Genomic DNA, 21533 nt, shown 5'->3' with positions numbered 1-21533 from the left:
TCTTTAGCCCTGTGCTGCTAATGCTTGTGTTTTCTATTGTTACATGCTCTCCCTCGTTGATGTGCATTTATTGAATGCCTCCTGTTGTCAAACTTCTAATAGGAAATACGAAAACAGAAGACGCCTTCGCTTGGCTGGTGATGAACCCCTGTAGCCAGGCCCCGGGGTCTTGCCTGGTTTCGGTACGGGCAGGCAGCGCAGGCCCGCGGGGAACGTACCCCGCGCCGCCCCGGGAGAGCGGGTGTGGGGCTGGATTGCAGGACTCGGCCTGGCTTTAGAGGGCCTGGTGAAGCGTGAGCGCCCGCCGGCACGGAGGGGAGGCCCCAGCGGTGGGCGCCTGTTCCCAAGGCCGCGCGGAGGGAGGGGGCCAGCCCAGCCCGACTCGGCCGAGCTCCCGGGAGGCCACCGGTGGCCACAGCAAGAAGGCGGGCGCGCCGGGGGAGGGGCCTGGGGGAAGAGCGGGAGGGCTGGGCGGAAGGAGGAGAGGGAGGAGGAAAGACCCGCGGGTAGGGGCTGGGAGGAGACACCCGGGAGAAGGCGGAGGAAAGGGCAGGAAGCGGGAGGGAACTGAAAAGAGGAGGAGCCTGAGGGGCGGAGCCGGGGGCTCCGGGAGAGAAGCCAGCGGAGGGGGTGGAGCCGGGCCCGGGGCGGAGCCGGGGAAGGGGAGGAGCCGGGGGAGAGGCCTCTACGGCCGCCACCGCTGCCGCCGGGGCGCGTTCTTCTCCTACCGGTCGGGTCCCCTGGGGCGTTCCCTCGGCTGCTGCTCCTCGGCGCGGTTCCTACCCGGCCGCTCCCCGAGGCGCGGGCTCTGGCGGCCGCGACCGACTAGGAAGCCCCGTGCGCCGCCCGCGGGCCGCCGCCTCCCTGGGCGCGCGGGGCTGGCATGGAGCTCTTCCAAGCCAAGGACCACTACATCCTGCAGCAGGGCGAGCGCGCGCTGTGGTGCAGCCGCCGCGACGGCGGCCTCCAGCTCCGACCGGGTGAGGCTGGCGGTGTGGGCGGGGGGCGCCCCGGGCCAGTGCGGGGAGAGGAGGGGGCGCGGCCGGACCCCTCAGCCGGGCGGGAGGAGCAGCCTGCGGGCCTGGCGAGGCGGGGCGGGGCGGGCTGCGAGCGCGCGAGCTGTCATTATTCCCTGACTGGAGGGAGCCTGGCCTTTCTCCGAGGGCAGCGCCGAGCCCCTGCCCCAATGCGGAGCAGAGGGGGCTGGCGACCCTCGTCCCTCCCACCGCGTCGCGCGGCCGCCCTTGGGGCTTGGGGCCCAGGCCGAGGGGAGGGGGTCCCCCCGGCAGAAAGTTCCAGCAAGGTGCGCCTGGCCTTAAAGGCCTCTTCCTCCTTGGAGTGGTTCTTACATGGCCTTCGCCAGAAGTTCTGGGTTCGAATTCGGATCTGGAGCGGTTGCGCTAGTTCCGTCGACGGCTCTGCTGGACACTCACTCCCTGTTGCCATCCCGTGTATTCTTGGTTCCTTATTATTAAAGGTGTAACTTCACTATGGTTACCTCATAGGCACTCGGTTTAAAGCCTTTGTCTTTGGCTTTAATACCGCAGCATAATTAAAATGTAATGTATAATTTTGAGATTTTTGTGTGAGTTGATGTTGTGCGACACAAAATGTATTGTGGGTCCATGTTTGGTGTCATGTAAGCTGTTCGGAGAGGCTTAAGTCTACAATTAGCTTGCTTTAGGAAAATGTGTGTGCAATCTGGTTTTAACGGAGCAGTCCCTGCCCTCAGAGCGCTGACAGTCCAGTTTCTTGTAAGATGGGGCTGGGTGGCACCTGCCCCTTTTGGCTTGCCAATCCTTTCCCCATATCACTCAGAGATTCTTTCACTCTCTGAGTGAGAGGATAGAGTTCTTTAAGGGAGGAGCCAGAGCTTTTCAGACTTTCTTGTAATTCTTATGTGCAGTCTAGACAGAAGGATTACATGATATGAATTGAAAAGCATAAAAGGTTCAGATGAGCTTTTCAGATCACAGCGTGGTACCACTTATAGGATGGCTTTTAAGGACAGGCCCTTTAATATATTATTCCCAATCCCCACAACAACCTTACAGGACACGTGTGGGATCCTCTTTTTCAGGTGAGGAGAAAGGAGTGAGAGGTTATTAGTAACTCGTTCGGGGTCACAGCCTAGAGTCGAGACACTGACACAGGGCAGTTCTGTGACCTCCAGAACACATTTGGGCAGGCCCCACTGCTTTCTTAGGAAAGCCTACTAGTTGCTTTGCCAGAGCAGTGAAGGATAACTTATTTTTTTCCTGGGCTCTGTCTGTATTTTCTTGCTATTATGTTTTATTTCCTCTTTTTCAGAATGGAGAATAAACTCCTTGGCCCAGATAAAGTTCGTGATGATCTTGGGATAGAGTTGTTGAAGATAGGTTAATTTTGGCCAGTCTTCTGTCATTCTCTTCTCTGATTTGACCATTTGCCTGGCTTTCTCTCCTTCTCTCCTTTCACTCCCCCAAATTTGGGTAAGGCTTCAGTACAGCCTGAAGTAAAGCAGATTTCAAAATTCTTAGGTTGTCAAAAGAGTCAACTTCTTGGATTCTAAAAGCTTAGACTGTTAGAGCTGGATGGGACTTAAGATCGTCTCCAACTCATCTGACAACAAACTTTTCTACACCCTAGTTTCTTCAACTATAAAGGCTAACCTGCGCCTAGATTCTTTAATGAAGCCATGCAGTTTGGATTACTGTTTATCCAAAGTCCACGTCAGAAGGCAAATTTAAAACTTTTTTTGGGGAGTAAAGTAGCTATAGCCTTTGCACTTGAGATTATCATACTTTTTAGAATATCGCGGGCCACAGACCAAGGAGATCAAATGTCTAGAGGAAGGAAGAGGTCATATTTCAGAAGTGACAGCCAGTTTTGATCTTAAGGTGTTCAGGATAGCCAGGGAATAAAGAATCCCATGCACTTACTTGATTTTCTCATAGTTTATCCTGTCCGGGACTGAAGATCCTTTCTAACTAATGGCTATTTAAGAATGGCATTTTAATTGAATAAGTGCTTTTCAGATCTTTTTCTATATATGGAATCATTTAACATTCTCTTTATTTTATTGGACTTTTCCCCTCTGCTTTTTCCCCTCTGTTTTGCTGTTTGTAGTGACAGCATTTAAAATCTTTCATTGTTTCCTACTGGTTGTTTAGCTGAATAGATTACTGACTAAGTCCTTTTCTTTTTTAAAAGGGCAGTATTGTAAGCTCGAAAAAGCTTGTGGGCATCGTGGTTTTTACATTTGTGGCTATTGAACAACCCGAAACAAGAGTTTTCCTTTTTCTAGAGACATCAGAAGGATAAGTAATGATGATATTTAAGATTAAAATACTCATTTAGCCTGGAATGTTTGTTACTGTCATCCCCTTTTCCTACCTAGTTCATTCTATAAGACCCAGCTCAGATGCTACCCCTCATCCTTGGGGCAGAATTATTGGCCACCTTTATTATAGTGTTTCCAGGCATTTTCTACACTTAGTGCACACTTCAGTTCTAACCCTATGCATCATCATATAATAAAAGTTTGCCTACTTCTTCCCCAGTGGGAAGTCCAGTGTGTTCCCCAAGGCAAGGGCTGTATTTACTCCTCATCTTGGTGTCTCTAGGCTTTAGAGTACTTAGGACACAGAAGGCATTTTTGCTTGAGTTGAGCTGAATTAAAGTTAAGTCTAAGTTCTCTCTCAGTAATATCATTGCCTTAGAAATAAGATGTTGTATTATGTTTGTTGCTCTTTTTAGGCCTGTTTTTTTGGGGGGACGGGGAAGGGGCGGGGCGGGCAGGCGGTGGACAGAGTCTTGCTCTGTTTCCTAGGCTGAAGTGCGGTGGTGTGATCTCGGCTTACTGCAACCTCCGCCTCCCGGATTCAAGTGATTCTCCTGCCTCAGACTCCCGAGTAGCCGGGACTACAGGTGTGTGCCACCTCACCCAGCTAATTTTTGTATTTTTTGATAGAGATGGGGTTTCACCATGTTGGCCAGGCTGGTCTCAAACCCCTGACCTCAGGTGATCGCCCACCTCGGCCTCCCAAAGTACTGGGATTACGGGCTTGACCCACTGCACCTGGCCTCTTTTTAGGGCTGTTTTGAATATATTTTAATTGGAGTGGAAAATATCCATTTAGATAAAGAAATGTGAGGAAAGGTACACCTGCACTTGTATTGTATTTCTATCTGATGTAGCATTATCTCATTATCTTTTTTTTTTTTTTTTTTCCTTCTGAGACAGGGTCTTGCTCTGTCACCCAGGCTGGAGTGCAGTGGTGTGATCATGGCTTGCTGTAGCCCCTATCTCCCGGGGTCAAGCTATTCCTCCCACCTCAGCCCCCCAAGTAGCTGGGACTACAGGTGTGTGCTACCACACCTGTAATTTTTTATTTTATTTTTTTTGGTAGAGATGGAGTCTCTCTGTATCCCTCAGGCTGATCATGGCCTACTGGGCTCAAGTGATCCTCCCACCTTGGCCTCCCAAAGTGCTGGAATTACAGGCATGAGCCACCACACTGGGCTTTTAAAATATCTTTTTGGTAATATTCCTTACTTTCCTCTTTAACATTATTTAAACTTTTTCAGTTTTTTTTTTTCTCTCAGCTAAAAAACTGAGTATTGTTTTTTTTCTGGTGTTTCTGATTTTTTTTAAGGGTAGTGAGTAATCTGTATTCATACATAGCACTGTTTTTTGATAGATGCTTTTGTCTATTGTAAGATAATGACTACCAGAGAAAAATATTTTGGTTCTTTCCTTTCCTTTTCTGTTTTTTTTTTTTTTTTTGAGATGGAGTTTTGCTCTTGTTGCCCAAGCTGGAGTGCAATGGCGTGATCTCCGCTCACTGTAACCTCCGCCTCCCAGGTTCAAGCCATTATCCTGTCTCAGCCTCCTGAGTAGCTGGGACTATAGGCACCTGTCACCACACCTGGCAAGTTTTTGTATTTTTACTAAAGACAGGGTTTTGCCATGTTGGCCAGGCTGGTCTCGGACTCCTGACCTCAGGTGATCCACCTGCCCTGGCCTCCCAAGGTGCTGGGATTACAGGCGTGAGCCACCGGGCCCGCCCTGGTTATTTTATTTTCTACAGGGAAGATGATAAAGCACTGTGTAAACATTCAGTAATCTTTTGAGAGTAGAGTCTAATATCTCAGGATAAGAATTGTAATTTAAAGACTCAAAAAGAAATATAATACAATCCACTTTGAGGGAATAGTAATATGGTCTTATCTCTTTGGTCTTAAAATTGCTTCCCCAAGTCCTTGTGGCTTTGTCTGATATGACAGTATTATATAATTTATAGCTGTGTGTAAATTATATAATAATTCACATTCTGTTCTGAGACTGAGTGACCAAGAAGAGATCTCAAAGCATCTGTTATACATATAACATTCATAAACTTAGAAACTATATATGGAAAGGTGATACTGTAATTGATGAATCCCAGTGAACTTTTTCTTTTTGAGATGGAGTCTCGTTCTGTTGCCAGGCTAGAGTGCAGAGGCGTGATCTTGGCTCACTGCAACCTCTGCCTCCCGGGTTCAAGCAATTCTTCTGCCTCAGCCTCCCCAGTGGCTGGGACTACAGGCATGCGCCACCAGGCCCGGCTAATTTTTTGTATTTTTGGTAGAGATGGGGTTTCACCATGTTGGCCAGGATGCTCTCGATCTCTTGACCTTGTGATCCGCCTGCCTCGGCCTCCCAAAGTGCTGGGATTACAGGCGTGAGCCACCGTGCCCAGCCTGAACATTTTTTTTTTGAGGGGTACTAGGTATTAGTTAGAATTCACAGAAACATTAAAAAATTTTCCTGTTCTTCTCAGAGTTAATTTTTGATAATGAAATTATTTTTACTATGTTATATGAGGTTAACTTTTTTGAATGAGAAATCATAATTATGGAATTGAAATCCACCTGGAATTTTTTTTTGAGGAATCATTTTTGTGAAATGATTCTGTTTATTTGGAGTTTTGTGGCATTTGGTATTTACTTTTTTAAAAAAGGAGTTTGAACTTAATCTTTTTAAAAAATTATGTTTGTGGCTAGGCATGGTGGCTCACGCCTGTAATCCCAGCACTTTGGAAGGCCGAGGTGGATGGATCACCTGAGGTCAGGAGTTCAAGACCAGCCTGGCCAACATGGTAAAACCCTGTTTCTACTGAAAATACAAAAATTAGCCAGGTGTGGTGGCGGGCCTGTAATCCAACTACTCGGGAGGCTGAGACATGAGAATCGCTTGAACCTGGGAGGCAGAGGTTGCAGTGAGCTGAGATGGCGCCACTGTATTCTAACCTGGGCAGCAGAGTGAGACTGTTTCAGAAAAAAAATATTGTGTTTACTAAAAATTTGCAAATTACCATGACAAAATTTAATAGGGCACTTTAAATTACATATTAAATATGTTTACAAAATGTTTCTAATCATTTTTGTTGTTGAATAACCAGTTTTTTTCTTAGTGTATTTACTCTTCAGTTTTTATAATGGGTTACTAGTTTTATATCTTGTACTACTTTTTACTCCATATTTTATATTGCTGACAGGCTAACAGTTGAATAGATCTGTATGTTTATTTTTATGCTTGTACATATTTATATGACTGTACATTTATTTCCCATTTGAAGGTAGAAAAGACTTATCTTTACCATGTTTTCACCCACCACTCATTTTTGGCTTAAATGAAAGAAGACAAGTGGTTGTGTGTGTGTGTGTGTGTGTGTGTGTGTGTGTAGACAGTCTTGCTCTGTCGCCCAGGCTGGAGTGTTGTGGCATGATCTTTGCCCACTGCAACCTCGGCCCCCAGGTTTCAAGCGATTCTTGTGCTGCAGCCTCCTGAGTATCTGAGATTAGGTGCCTGCCACCACGCTCGGCTAATTTTTTGTGTTTTTAGTAGAGACAGGGTTTCACCACATTGCCCACGCTGGTCTCGAACTTCTGAGCTCAGGCATTCCGCCTGCCTCGGCCTCCCAAAGTGCTGGGATTGCAGGCGTGAGCCACCATGCCTGGCAGGAGGACAAGGTCTTTCTAAGGTAACTGACAATTTTTGGGATCAGGTTTTACAGATTGAGGGAGGTTTTTGTGTGTATTTTGTTGTCTACATCATTACCTGAGATTAAGAGCAGCTAATAATAACAGCTTTTATTTCTTGAGCGATTTTATTTTCTTTCTTTCTTTCTTTCTTTTTTTTTTTTTTTTTTTGAGACAGAGGTTTGCTCTGTTGCCCAGGCTGGAGTACAGTGGCATGATCTCGGCTCACTGCAATCTCTGCTTCCCGGGTTCAAGCAATTCCCTCTGCCTCAGCCTCCTGAGTAGCTGGGATTCCTGGCGACTGCCACCATGCCTGGCTAATTTTTGTACTTTTAGTAGAGACGGGGTTTTGCCATATTGGCCAAGTTGGTCTTGAACTCCTGACCTCAGGTGATCTGCCCGCTTCGGCCTCCCAAAAGTGCTGGGATTACAGGTGTGAGCCACCGCGACTGGCCTATAATCCCAGCTGCAACTGAGTACTTTTCTGAGCCAGACACTGTTCCGTGACGTTTACATGTGTTATTTCATTTCATCTCCACAGTAAACCTTGGGAGGAGGGTTTCATTATTATCCTCATTTTACAGATGAGGAAACTGAGGCACAGAGAAGTAATTTGACCAAGTTCACAGAGGGAGAGCCAGGCTCTAACCCAGTGTTTGACTGTAATACCAGGTTTTCCTCAGTATTGACAAAAACATTTTATGAACCTTTCTACCTTCTTGACTAGAAAGTGATAGGATTTATATTTTCATGGGTAATAGCTGAAACGTATCTTTAGCTATCCTAATCATTATAGTGTAGCCTGTATAGAGAATTAAATAGCCTCTCAAATGTCAAAGCGACCACATTGAGGAAGGCGCTATGTAGAAAGAAAAGGCTAATAATGTGATAACTGATTTGTTCATTGACCCTATGCCTGCACTGACTTTCTTGCAAAATTCATATAGTTACAGGGAATGTTGTTATGTAATGAATTGACTAGTAGTAGTTTTTCCAGCTACCGTCAGTTGATCTGGTTTCTCCTCTTAAGTGTTTGGAACATCTGCAGTTTGGGAAGGGAATAGATACAGGGTAGATCTTTGAGCAGAAACATTGATATGTTACTCATTGGGAACTATTTCCTCCAGGAATGAGCAACCTGAAGCCTTTCTCAGTGTAGCTTTTCACCAGTCCTAGATCCAATTTCATAGACATCCTTTCAGAGCATGCACAGCAGAGGTGAAATGGAGGAGAAGCCTGTAGGGCAAAACTACCTTCAAAGAAGGGAGAGCCTTTGTAGAATCACTGGTTCCTAGACACTTGTGTTTTGGCCAGGCCCTGGCCAGCAGAGGCCAAGACTTGCCAAAGGCATGCTTTAGAGGAGAGGTAGTATCAAGTTTTGTTGTTTTTTTTTTTAAGTAGATTGTGAAGGTGCCAGAAACTAAGGTGTACTGACAGCTTGGTCTTTGGGGGAACCTGGCTGCATTGGTTCAGGTCCCTGCTTGTCCCACTTGCCTGGCCTAAACACCCCCCTGGCATGGAGAAAGAGGACGAGACTCATCACCTGGCCCATAGCAGGTTTTCTGTGAAAGTTGTATTGAATGAATTGAAATAATTCTAGTCCCTGGTCTACCTTGTATAGTTTGAGCAGCAAAGGGGTTATAGGGAAGTTTAAAGGGAGAATATAAGAACAAAAGACTAAAACACACTGCCTCTCTTGCCACCTAAAAAAGTCGTGCAAATTTCTCACTGTCATTTTATTCAGTGAAGTAGGAATTTCACTCTTAAGCCTGTGGAATTCATTAAATTTATTTTCTTTCTGAATAAAAATAAATGGGACCCATAGACTTCTTTATTTTTTCCAAACCGGCCCTTGTGCAGAGAAGGTTGTTGTTGCTAATTTTAGTGATGGAATTTTTATGATGGAATTTGTTCATGTATTTGCAGATAATACTGGACTACTTGAAAATCAAACTAGTTTGATCAAACTAGTTTGGGGTATATCCCTACACACTGCCATGTTTCTTGGGTGCATTATGAATGCATCACCCAAGGATTTATCTAATCTTTGTTTGAGGTGGTTATTACTTTCAGGTTCTTAAGGTAATGAGTTTGGAAAGTTGTAATTTAAGCCGTACTTCCTTTTTCATTCCCAAACCGTGATTTTTCGTTTTTTTTAAATAATAGAGACGGGGGTCTCACTATGTTGGCCAGGTTAGTCCTGAACTCCTGGCCTCAAGCAGTCCTCCTGCTCAACCTCCCAAAGTTCTCGGATTACAGGCATGAGCCACTGCACCCAGTAGCAGAATCAATGTGCTGTTGATTCAATACATTCTCAGAATCATAGTCCAACCCTGTTTTGGCATGGTTTTATGGGGAATTAAATGCATTAGAACTTTACAAAGTGTATTACTACCTACCTCTTTGTGTGTCTTTTTGTAAATGGTTCTGTTCCTGTTCAAATATATTTTAAAACATAACCTTTAAAAATCTACCTTTGCAAACAGAGGTTTGAGAAGTAGCAGCAATGTCACAGAGCCCCTAGTCAATCTAAGTCCTTAGCTGATGTAAGTCGTAGTCATTATGTGTCAGCTGCCCATAATTGAGCTGAGGAGAACGTTTGAATCAGTATGCTTAACAACATAGGGAAATAATGATTGTTAAAGGTTATCAGTAGCTATTGATAACACATTAAGTGATAATGTATAAATAATATTTGTAAAGTGAGGATGAACACTGAACATTCAGCATTACAGTACTTTCGCAAGACTTACTGGTGGTATCTTAATTAAATCACATGTTTTTAGGATGACTCATTTTCTGGTTGTTGGAGACTCTTAAGGGATCTGCTTTCATTCACAAAATAGCATCCACACATTCTTGCTTTGGGAAGTCTGAAATACAGGTTGATTTTAGGTCAGTGTTGCCTGATTTTTTTTTTTCATTTAGGTTATTTTATTTTAATTTCAGGTTCCTTCAAGTTTACCCTTGCATTTTTTAAACTTGATAGTGGGATACTTTAAAATACTGAGGCAATTTTCTTTATGAATCTCATTCTTTGAAACAGCTTTTCACTTTGAAGTTAACACTGAATTTCAAATTTCACAATTTCTGCAGCGTCAATATGGATGATTTGAAGCAGTTATCTAACTGAAATGTTAGGAAATTAAAAACATCCCATAATGCTCTCAATTTTAGTAATTTGCAGGTATAATATTGATGTTTCGCAGTATCATTATACATTGTTTTTATAACAGATATAAACATTCTCCTATTTCCATCTTAAAGAATGTCCTCCCAGGGAGCAACTGTGTTGGGTGGACCTGGGAGTTTAGAAGAGTAACAGTCTCTTTTCTAGGCAGAGACTTCCAGAATTCATCTGTGTAGCTGTGTCATTTACTCCCATTTGCACCTTCCAAATACTTTTCTTGAAGAAGCAGCCCTTACCCCCCAACATCTAACTAATTTAGTATCATATTTATTTCTCCTAACAAATTACATCGCCTAAAATTCTGTGGGCCGGGCGCAGTGGCTTATGCCTGTAATCCCAGCCACTTTGGGAGGCTGAGGTGGGCAGATCACCTGAGGTCAGTAGTTTGAGACCTGCCTGGCCAACATGGTGAAATCCTGTCTCTACTGAAAATGCAGAAATTAGCCAGACGTGGTGGCGAGTGCCTGTAATCTAGCTACTCGGGAGACTGAGGCAGGAGAATCGCTGGAACCCGGGAGGCGGAGGTTGCAGTGAGCCGAGATCGCACCATTGCACTCCAGCCTGGGCAACAAGAGCGAAACTCTCTCTCAAAAAAAAAAAAAAAAATTCTTTGACGTTGTTTAATCCTTTTACAAACAGTTATTGAAGACCTGTCTGCTAGGCATATGCCAAAGTAAAAAGATACTTAAAATACCATCCCCATCCTGGCAGAGGATGTGGCCTGATGGAGGAGAGACACACATTCTATAGAGGCAGATACCCTGATGGAGCTGTAACATAGAGCCATTTGAGGTCAAGTAAAATGGCAAATCCTAGACCTGATCAGGTTTGAAGGTAGCTTTCTGTTGATGAGGACCTGTGGTGGTAGGATGACTGTACAAACAATCGTAGATGGGATAGAGTAAATAAATTTTGAAAACAAGTTTCAGGAAAAGATAGGAAATTTTTTTTTTTCTTTGTTTGAGATGGAGTCTCGCTCTGTTGCCCAGGCTGGAGTGCAGTGGTATGATCTCGGCTCACTGCAATCTCTGCCTCCCGGGTTCAAGCGATTCTCCTGCCTCAGCCTCCCAAGTACCTGGGATTACAGGCATGCACCACCGCGCCTGGCTAATTTTTGTATTTTTAGTAGAGATGGGGTTTCACCATGTTGATCAGGCTGGTCTCGAACTCCTGACCTTGTGATCTGCCCGCCTCGGCCTCCCAGAGTGCTGGGATTACAGGCTTGAGCCACCGTGCCCGGCCAGGAAATTATTTAAACACCAACTGGGAGAAAGGTTACATCTATTTAATGATGGAATTGCTAATTTTACGCTTCTCTGTTAATAGCTCTAAAAGGAGGAAAGGAAAATACTGATTCTTAGCTCATCTGTGCTTTGATTTAGCTCTCAAAATCCTGTTTTTGAAAGTGATATCAAAAGACAGTTTTGGGGACAGCAAAAGGTGAGGGGTATATCCCAACACATTGCTATATTTCTTGGGTGATGCATTATGAATACATCACCCAAGGATTTATCTAATCTTTGTTTGAGGTGGTTGTTACTGTCAGATTCTTTTTTTTTTTTTTTTTTTTTTTTTTTTTTTTTTTGAGACGGAGTCTCGCGCTGTGTCACCCAGGCTGGAGTGCAGTGGCGCGATCTCGGCTCACTGCAAGCTCCGCCTCCCAGGTTCAGGCCATTCTCCTGCCTCAGCCTCCGAGTAGCTGGGACTACAGGCGCCCGCCACCACGCCCGGCTAGTTTTTTGTATTTTTAGTAGAGACGGGGTTTCACCATGTTAGCCAGGATGGTCTCGATCTCCTGACCTCGTGATCCGCCCGCCTCGGCCTCCCAAAGTGCTGGGATTACAGGCTTGAGCCACCGCGCCCGGCCTACTGTCAGATTCTTAAGGTAATGAGTTTGGAAAGTTGTAATTTAAGCTGTACCTCCTTTTTCATTCCCAAACCATGATTTTTCGTTTTTTTTAAATAATAGAGACGGGGTCTCACTATGTTGGCCAGGTTAGTCTTGAACTCCTGGCTTCAAGCAGTCCTCCTGCTCAACCTCCCAAAGTTCTCGGATTACAGGCATGAGCCACTGCACCCAGCCCAAACCATGACTTTTAAATGTGTAGGTTTCCTATACTGGTATTAAGTAGTATACAGGTAAGTTGATCTCTTTCATAATTGTGTTCATTTCCATCAGGTCCTCCTAGGCTGAAATGACCTAATTACATTGTGTGACCTTTCATGAAAGTCCTTTTCTTTAGTTGTCCTCTGTTCTTTTTTGAGTTGCTTTGGGTCTTTTCTTGAGATGCGGCAGTTAGGACTTTATGCTTCGTATAGAGAATCAACAATTTTGTGTTTGGATATTGTGTAAGAACCAATTTCTAATTTCCTTCATGATGATCAAAACTTTGTGGCTGTCTTGCTGTGCTGTAATTAGATCCCTTTTTAAATAAAAATGTCTAGAAATTTTTTTTTTTTTTTTGAGACAGGGTCTTGTGCTCTGTCGCCCAGGCTGGAATGTGGGATAGCTCACTGCAGCCTTGAACTCCTGGGCTCGGTGATCCTCCCGCCTCAGCCTCCTGAGTAACTAGGATTACAGGTGGGTACCACCACACCTGGCGAATGTTTTTTTTTATTTTTTATTTTTTATAGAGACAGAGTCTCGCTATATTGTCCAGGCTGGTCTCAAACCCCTGGGCTCAAGTGATCCTCCTCTCTGGGCCGTCCAAAGTGCTGGGATTACAGATATGAGCTGATGTGCCTGGCCTGGAAATTAAGTTTCTTTTCTAGGTGGTATCTCTAATCTTTTAAATATTCTTGTGGTTACTTTTTGAAGTGTATTTCCTTCTGCTGGTTCAGACCAGCTTTTATGCCACCTCCCTATATTATGAGATCTTTATGCAGTTTATATTACTTTATTACATGAGAGTTTAAAGTTGTATGTGCTACAGGCATCATCTTTCAGTCAGACTGATAAGACCAAGTTACTAATACAGGTCCTTCCCAGTGACCTATAATCATGTGCACTAGTGATTCTCAAGCTGGCTGTACATTAGAATCACCAGGGGGAGATTTAAAGAATACCTATTCCAGGGCCCTGCCCTAACCAATTGAGACCATCTCTGATGCTCAGGGATTAGTACTATAAAGCTCCTAGATGATGGTAATGAGCAGCCAGCACTGATAACCACTGAGTTAGATTTAAGACTGGGGAATCACCAGCTGCTAGACCTTGTAAATTGGATTAGCTCTGTAGCTTGTGGAATGCTGGAGAATAATTACCGTTAGAGAGTTCAAGGAAATGTGTATCAAACTTTGCATTTATAAGATAGCACCTGAATCAAATTATTCCTTAACCTGTTTTCCTGGCCTAATTAAATTCTGAGAATTAAAGCATAGATGAGCTAACTATTGGAACTTTTAGTTTCTCGTTCTAAAACCCTTTTCCTCATCTGTTTGATTTTGTGTTGGTGATTGTCTCTTTAGAGCAGTAATATCCTTTGTCTTTAGCAGGAAATGAAATATGGGTCTGATTATTTATACATACCCTGATACCTTTTTTTTTTTTTTTTCTTTTAAGACACAGTGAAAGTACCCTATAAGCTTCAGCAGCTGTGCTTTAAAACCCAGGCTTGTTCTTGGGCTGAGGGAGTGCCTTCATTCTTCCATCTTGGAATGAGTGACTCATGCTCTGTGCAGGCACACAGTACTTAATCAGTTGTTTTCTGTGTACCAGGAAGAGGAGGGCATATGAAAATAGAAGCCATGTACTGCCAAATGGATCTGCAATAAGAGTGGAAATGTTGACCTGATGGGTCAAACAATTGAGCTTATTGCAAATACTTATGACTTCGGGTGTATGTTACATTATTATTTCACTAAAATTTGGCATTATTTCAAAAATGCTATACTCTTATAAGCAACCCTTCCTTATAGATAACGTTGATGATCTTAACTTTTACAATTTGTGAATTAAAATTTTTTTTTTGAGTATGTATGCCACATTAGAGTATACCTTCTGAAGGAAAGATCAGAAAACAATACATTTGTTGGATTAGATCAGTTACATGGTTATTCTTTGCAGAAGGATAGTATGAGTCTGCTGGCCATTTTCTCTGCCATTCCAGTGCCTTCTGTCCCCAGAGTAGCCATTAATATGGTCAGTAGGATATCCACTACTAAGGACAATTGCTGCTTATGCCTGGACTAATACTATCTACACATGTCCTCTGTACGGACAGACTCTTTAATGCCAACTTGTTTTATTTCTTTAGTGAAAAACCACAGATTTTAAATACATACGCACATTTTGAAGTGTCAGCTGTATGCCAGGCGCTATACCAGGCAGCAAAGTCAGAGCAGCTCGACACGACACACATAGTCTCCCTTCTTGTGTCAATTACAGTACCTGCTTCAGGACTTCCTCTATCGTCTTGTGTCTCTTATCTCTATATTAGTATGAGAAGTTATGTGCACCTGCTAGAGTTTTCAAGATAATATAAAGATTTCAAGATAATTTAAATTGCCCAGGCCAGGCATGGTGGCTCATGCCTGTAATCCCAGCATTTTGGGAGGCTGATGGGGGAGGATCACTTGAGTCCAGGAGTTTGAGATCAGCCTGGGCAATATAGATAGACCTTATCCCTACTAAAAAAAAAAAAAAAAGTTAAAAAAAAAATGAGCTGAACACCATGGTGTGTGCCTGTATTCCCAGCTGCTTGGGAGGCTGAGGTGAGAGGATCGATTGAGTTCAGGAGTTGGAGGCTGCAGTTAGTTACGATCATGCTACTGCACTTCAGTCTGGGTAACAGAGTGAGACCTTGTCTCAAGGGAAAAAAAAACATTGCCCAGAAGTTTTAGGTGAGTCTTTCATTTTAAGAAACCATATTCTCATGATGTATTATATTTATTGAAAGATAAATGCGTTTATTATTAAAAGCACCTGAAATTAAAAATCCAAGCTCATTCCTGGTTTGTATAAAAGAAGAAAATAAATACATAAATAAAAGTGCCTGCATAGCAAAGACTGATATTTTGGGGCTAACTTCAAAAACAATAAAAACTTAGGATGGTATTCTTATTACAAGTCAATGAAAATAAGCAATTGGTAGGAAAAATTTAGTTTTACTCTTTGATGCTTTTTTAAAATTTCGTTCAGTAACTATTGAATGAGTGCCTGTTATGCTGGACTGCAGGTATATAGTGGTAAACTGTAAATTGCCATAGAATTAAATAAACTGATAGAGGGGTTCAGACTTAATCGTTTATCTTTATTTATTTCTTTTTTTTTTTTTTTTGAGATAGGGTCTCACTTTGTCACCCAGGCTGGAGTGCAGTGGCGTGATCATGGGTCACTGTATCCCTGACCTCCTGGGCTCAGGTGATCCTCCCACTTTAGCCTCCTGGGTGGCTGGAACTACAGGTGCCTGGCTAATTTTTTGTATTTTTTGTAGAAATGGTGTTTCACTATGTTGCCCAGACTGGTCTTGAACTCCTGGGCTCAAGCAATCTGCGTGTCTCAGCCTCTCAAAGTGTTGGTTTACAGGTGTGAGTACCACACCCAGCCAATAGTCTGTCTTTTCATTGGTTAGTTGAAACTGTTTACATTTATTGTAACTATAAATGTATTAGAAGTTATTTCTACCTTTTATTTATGTTTTCCATTTATTATGCTTTCTTTATTTGTATTGCTCCTGCCATTTTCCCCCTATGTTCTATTGGATGACTGAAATGTTGTCAGGTATCTTTCTGTTGCTCATTAAAAGTTACACTTTCTATTTATATTCTTCTGTAGTTTCCCCAGCCTTAGGACCTCATACTTATTCACATATGGAACTGGAGTTTACCAGTATCCATGTCTTTCCCAAGCATGTTTTTTACCTCCCTTGAGATTCTACCTTTTCTAGATTCTCCATCTCTCATGTGTCTGTAGGGGGTGTGGGGCGGGGGAGGAAGTTTGCAGTCATGCTTGATTTACCATTTGAACCAGAATTTGGTTGTTGGAACTGAATGCTGGATGCCCAGTTTTATGCTGTTTCAGAGCTGCAGGTCAGTGTTTCCCATTCTGAGAAAATAGAATTCTGGGGCATATCTAGGCATTAAGATATTTCCATGAAGCATTTATTACTCTGAGAAGGCATTCAGGAATTATGGTTCTACCATGAGGTTTAGTAATTGAAAAATGTATTGAAGTTGGGTTTTTTCTTTCATACTTTTTTCTTTTTTTTTTGAGGCGGAGTTTCGCTCTTTCGCCCAGGCTGGAGTGCAGTGGCACCATCTTGGCTCATTGCAACCTCTGCCTTCCAGTTTGAAGTGATTCTCCTGCCTCAGCCTCCCGTGCCTGGAATTACAGGCGCCCACCACCACATCCAGCTAATTTTTGTGTTTTTAATAGAGACAGGGTTTCACCATGTTGGCCAGGCTAGTCTTCAAACTCCTGACCTCATCATCCACCTGCCTCAGCCTCCCAAAGTGCTGGGATCACAGTCGTGAGCCACTGTGCCTGGCCCCATACATTTTTATTTTAAGCCGTATGAAGACCCTAAAAAAAATTATGGAGAGGTTACTGAATGGTAGGAGCCTGGAGTTTTAAATACATACACGTTTCTCAACTTGAGGTGAAAGTTATTAACATTTATTATGTGACAGATGCTGGGCACTTTTCACATAATGCATGTAATCCTCATGAAAACCTGGGACTACAGGTGTCCGGCTAAGTTAGATGGAATTCTGTTTACAAAGGAGGAAACTGAAGGTGAGAGGGATTCAGAGACTGTAGTAGAGCGAGGATTCTTCACCCAGCACACCAAATGCAGACTGCATCTATAGCACATCCAAGTAGCTGAATTCTGTCCAGCTTTCCAGTTCTACAGTCAGCCCCAGTCCTAGCACATTCTTACCTGTAACCTGACTCTCTGGCTTCAGGCCCCTTCACGTTCATCCTCTACACATTTGTCCTGTGTTCTATCTCAAATCCAAATCTGCCCTGCTGGAGGAGGCGGCTCCTAATTTTACTACCTGTTGTCCGGCTGAGTGGGTTCCTGTTTAGTTCTTCAGCCTCATTCTTCCTGCTCTCTGTCTTATTCTGCATGGCCAGCAGTACCGAACTATTTAGAGTCTTCTTTGCCTTCAGTAGACATTTGAGTGTCTGTTATGTGTTAAGCAGCCTGCTAGAGGCCGACAACAGTTTTTATTATTATTATTTTTTGAGACGGAGTCTCACTGTGTTGCCCAGGCTGGAGTGCATTAGTGAGATCTCAGCTCACTGCAACCTCTGCCTCTCAGGTTCAAGTGATTCTCCCACCTGGGCCTCCCAAGTAGCTGGGAGTACAGGTGCCTGCCACCACGACTGGCTAATTTTTGTATTTTTAGTAGAGATGGGGTTTTACCGTGTTGACCAGACTGGTCTCAAACTCCTGACCTCAAGTGATCTGCCCTCCTCAGCCTCCCAAAGTGCTGGGATTATAGGCATGAGCCACCGCGCCTGGCCTGACAACAGCTTTTTATTTTTTATTTTATTTATTTATTTTTTGAGACAGAGTTTCGCGCTGTTGCCCAGGCTGGAGTGCAGTGGTGTGATCTCAGCTCACTGCAACCTCTGCCTCCTGGATTCAAGCAATTCTCTGCTTCAGTCTCCCGAGTAGCTGGGATTACAGGTGCTCACCACCACGCCTGGTTAATTTTTTTTGTATTTTTAATAGAGACAGGGTTTCACTATCTTGGCCAGGCTGGTCTTGAACTCCTGACCTCATGATCCACCTGCCTCAGCCTCCCAAAGTGCTGGGATTACAGGCATGAGCCACTGCGCTTGGCCAGACAACAGCTTTTTAAATGATCCAGATGGCGAAGGTCTTGGCCCTGGGCAAGGATAGTAGCAGTAGGGGTCAAGAGAAGTGAAAGATTCATTAGTTATTGGGGAGATACAACCAATAGGACTTGGTGAAAAAAAAAAGGCATTTTGGAGTACCTGGGATGATGGTCCTGAGCTGAAAGCCCCATACAAATATGAGAGGATTGCACCAGAGATAATTTGGTAGGGAAACTTATGGTGTTAGAAAGAGCCCTGGTCTGACTGGGTGCGGTAGCTCACGCCCGTAATCCCAGCACTTTGAGAGGCCGAGGTGCGTGGGTCACCTGAGCCTGGGAGTTTGAGACCAGTCTGACCAATATGACCAAACCTCGTCTCTACTAAAAATACAAAATTAGCCAGGTGTGGTGGCGCATGCCTGTAATCCCAGCTACTTGGGAGGTTGAGGCAAGAGAATTGCTTGAACCTGGGAGGTGGAGGTTGTGGTGAGCCGAGATTGTGCCATTATACTCCAGCCTGGGCGACAAGAACAAAACTCCATCTGAAAAAAAAAAAAAAAAAAAGAGCCCTAGTCTGAGAGTGGGAAAGTGTTTTGATGTTAACAAGCTGTGCAGTGTTGGGCAGTTACTTTACCTATGCCAGCCTTAATGTCTTTGTCTCAAATAGCCCAGATGAGATGACTTTACTTTTGCCACCATAAGTAGTAAATCCTTCCAACCTGACTCTATGATGACTTTATCTTTTGCCACTTTAAGTAGTAAATCCTTCCAGCATGATTCTGTGCAAATTATCTGATTTCAACTTGCCTCCACTTTCTACATCATATGTTTACCCGTCCATTTGGGAGCTTTCTGTGTACCATGCACTGGGAACAGAAGCTCGAGGAGACAAGGTCTAAATGAGCTTCCTCTTCCTGATGAATTCCTGTTCAGTCAAGGAGGCAGGCAAGTCAGTAATGACATATGGACTAAACCAAAGTAAGGTGCCGTGATGGGAATATGCGCAGGTTTTAGGGGATCCACATGAGAGAGTCTGGTCAGCTCTGCTGGGTGTGGGTGGAGTGGGGAATGTGTCCGGGAAGAGGACTGACCCTTGTTCTAAGTCTGGAATGAAGGGCAGGCAGAAGTGGGTGGGGAGTCGCATTCCGGGCCCAGGCTGCACATAGTTCAGGATGACTGAAGGCTAGGTTGCTGGGGGTGGAGGGGGGGCAGGAGGGGGATGGAGAGGACTAACCCATGCAGGGTCTCACAAGCCTTTCCAAGGAATTTGGACTTTATTCCCAAGGCTGTGGGAGTTGGACTGGTAGTTAGCAATATTCATATTTATCCCTTTTTAATGCCTAATGTGTTTCTTTCACAATATTAATGTTATACCAACTAGACTTTAGGGCAAAAAGTATTATTTGAAATAAAACCAGTTATTACATCCTGATAAGCAGAGCAGTTCACCAGGAAAATATAATAATCCTGAAAGATATAAAAATAAGAAAATAAAGCATGAGATTTTAAAAAGTAAGACCTCTCTCAAAAACTAACAAGTGAAGCAGTCAGAAAAATTAGCAGGTACGTAGAGGAGTTGGACAAAATTCACAAGGTTGCACCAGAAACCAAAGTTTCATTAAGTATTTCTCCTTACACTGTGGTTTTGTTTTCTCTTCTATTCTGTTTTAGTGCTATTAATGCTGATCTCTTTATATGAAATTGATTTGATGACCCACTAATGGATTGACTCCCCCCCTTTTTCTTGACAACACTGAATTTAAAAATATACATACATTTCAAGCGCACATAGAACACTTGCAAATTGACTTTCCAAATTCCTTTCCCACACCTAGCCTCCAGTGCCGCATTACTCCTCCGTCCTTCCCCTTGCTAAAACAAAGACGACTTTGACTCCTGTTTTTACTGAGTCAAGGGCATAGGATATACTCATCTGCTTCTCTTCTCCATTTCTATGTTTAGACTTTCATCTTTTCTTCCAGACTTAGAAGAAACAGATAGTATCTTCTTTCCTTTCCAAGGTTAACTTTTATACCTGTAGCTTTTTTTTTGTCACCTGTCTTCTTTTTCCTTATTCAACATCTTATCTCTTTCTTGTTTTTGCTTTTTTGTTTTTTTGAGATGGAGTCTCGCTCTGTCCCCCAGGCTAGAGTGCAGTGGCACCATCAGAGCTCCCTGTAGCCTCAAATTCCTGGGCTCGAGTGATCCTCCTGCCTCAGCCTCCTGAGTAGCTGGGACTACAGGTGCATGCCACCACACCTGGCTAATATTTTGTAGAGACAGGGGATCTTGCTGTGTTGCCCAAGCTGGTCTCAAACCCCTGACCTCAAGTAATCCTCCTGCCTCAGTCTCCTAAAATGCTGGGATTATAGGCTTGAGCCACTGAGCCTAGTCCCTCCTCTTGTTCTTAAATCCAGTTGTTTCTTCTTGATCATCTCATCATGAACTCAGTCTTATGGGTTTAACTGGTTTTCATTCTGGACTACTAATGACTATTGTTTTTAGTCATTAGACTACAACACAGACTTTTTTAATAGTTTTTTTCTAGTTTTTTTTTTTTTTTTAAGTTGAAATCTTATTTTCTTGACTGGATGATGCATTTACATGGTTCACAATGCCAAAGATGGAAAAGGGTATTGAATGAGGAGGTTCTCATCAGCCCTTCCTCTCAGCTGCTGTATGCCGTATCCTTTCTGCCATGCTCCCTCTTGCTCTTCTCACTCATATCCTCATCCATTCCCACTCAGGAGAGAATAGGTGTCTCAGTGTCATCTTTGATTTGCCCTCTCCCTGTCCTCCACGTAGCTTCTTCTGAGGACTTTCATGTTTATCTCCTCCTGTGGATTCTTCACCCACTACCAGCTTACTCCCTAAGCTCTTTTCTTTTTCTTTCTTTTTTAATCTTTTTTTTGTTATTTTTTTCTTTTCTTTTTTTTTTTTTTCTCGAGCTCTTTTCTCCATGACCTTTCATGTCATTTCAGGCAAAGACTTTTGCAGTAATCCAAGTGGGTTTCTTACTCCCAATCTCCACCTCTTTTCAAATACTATTTCATGAAACTTTTGTTTCTGGTACCTGCATACATCTATGTGTTCACTAGGTCTTGATGTAAAAGTATCTCTTACGATGGACCTTCTAAATGATTGAAAACACAATTTAACTTTTGGGTAAGGTTTCCTTAGTTACATCAACTTTGTGATGTAATCCCTGACTGTAATCTTGTTTTACCTACTTTACTTATTATCTGCTTTCCATGGTCTCTAGGAAGCTCAGGCTCATTACTGTTTTTTTGTTTTTGTTTTTGTTTTTTGAGATGAAGTCTTGCTCTGTCACTCAGGCTGGAATGCAGTGTCGTGATCTCGGCTCACTGCAACCTCCGCCTCCCAGGTTCAAGTGATTCTCCTGCCTCAGCCTCCTGAGTAACTGGGATTACAGGCATGCGCCACCATGCCCGGCTAATTTTTGTATTTTTAGCAGAGACGGGGTTTCACCATGTTGGTCAGGCTGGTCTCGGACTCCTGACCTGTGATCCGCCTGCCTTGGCATCCCAAA

At 43.5% G+C, this 21533-nt stretch overlaps 1 protein-coding gene across 2 annotated transcripts in view; it reads left to right on the top strand.

Moving 5' to 3' along the window:
- The first annotated feature begins 644 nt into the window (after positions 1-644).
- Positions 645-21533, top strand: part of INPP5F (inositol polyphosphate-5-phosphatase F) — a 105215-nt gene continuing 84326 nt past the window's right edge. For both annotated transcript variants that reach the window (XM_009215482.2, XM_003904333.3), the window contains exon 1: positions 645-980. In XM_009215482.2, the coding sequence (XP_009213746.1) occupies positions 884-980 (97 nt within the window). In that variant the 5' untranslated portion in view covers positions 645-883. The remainder of the gene's footprint in view (positions 981-21533) is intronic.

This window comes from Papio anubis, chromosome 11, assembly GCF_008728515.1.
Source record: "Papio anubis isolate 15944 chromosome 11, Panubis1.0, whole genome shotgun sequence".
NCBI classification, from domain to species: domain Eukaryota; kingdom Metazoa; phylum Chordata; class Mammalia; order Primates; family Cercopithecidae; genus Papio; species Papio anubis.
The sequence above is the reverse complement of the archived record's forward strand: the minus strand, read 5'-3'. Positions and strand labels throughout refer to the sequence as shown.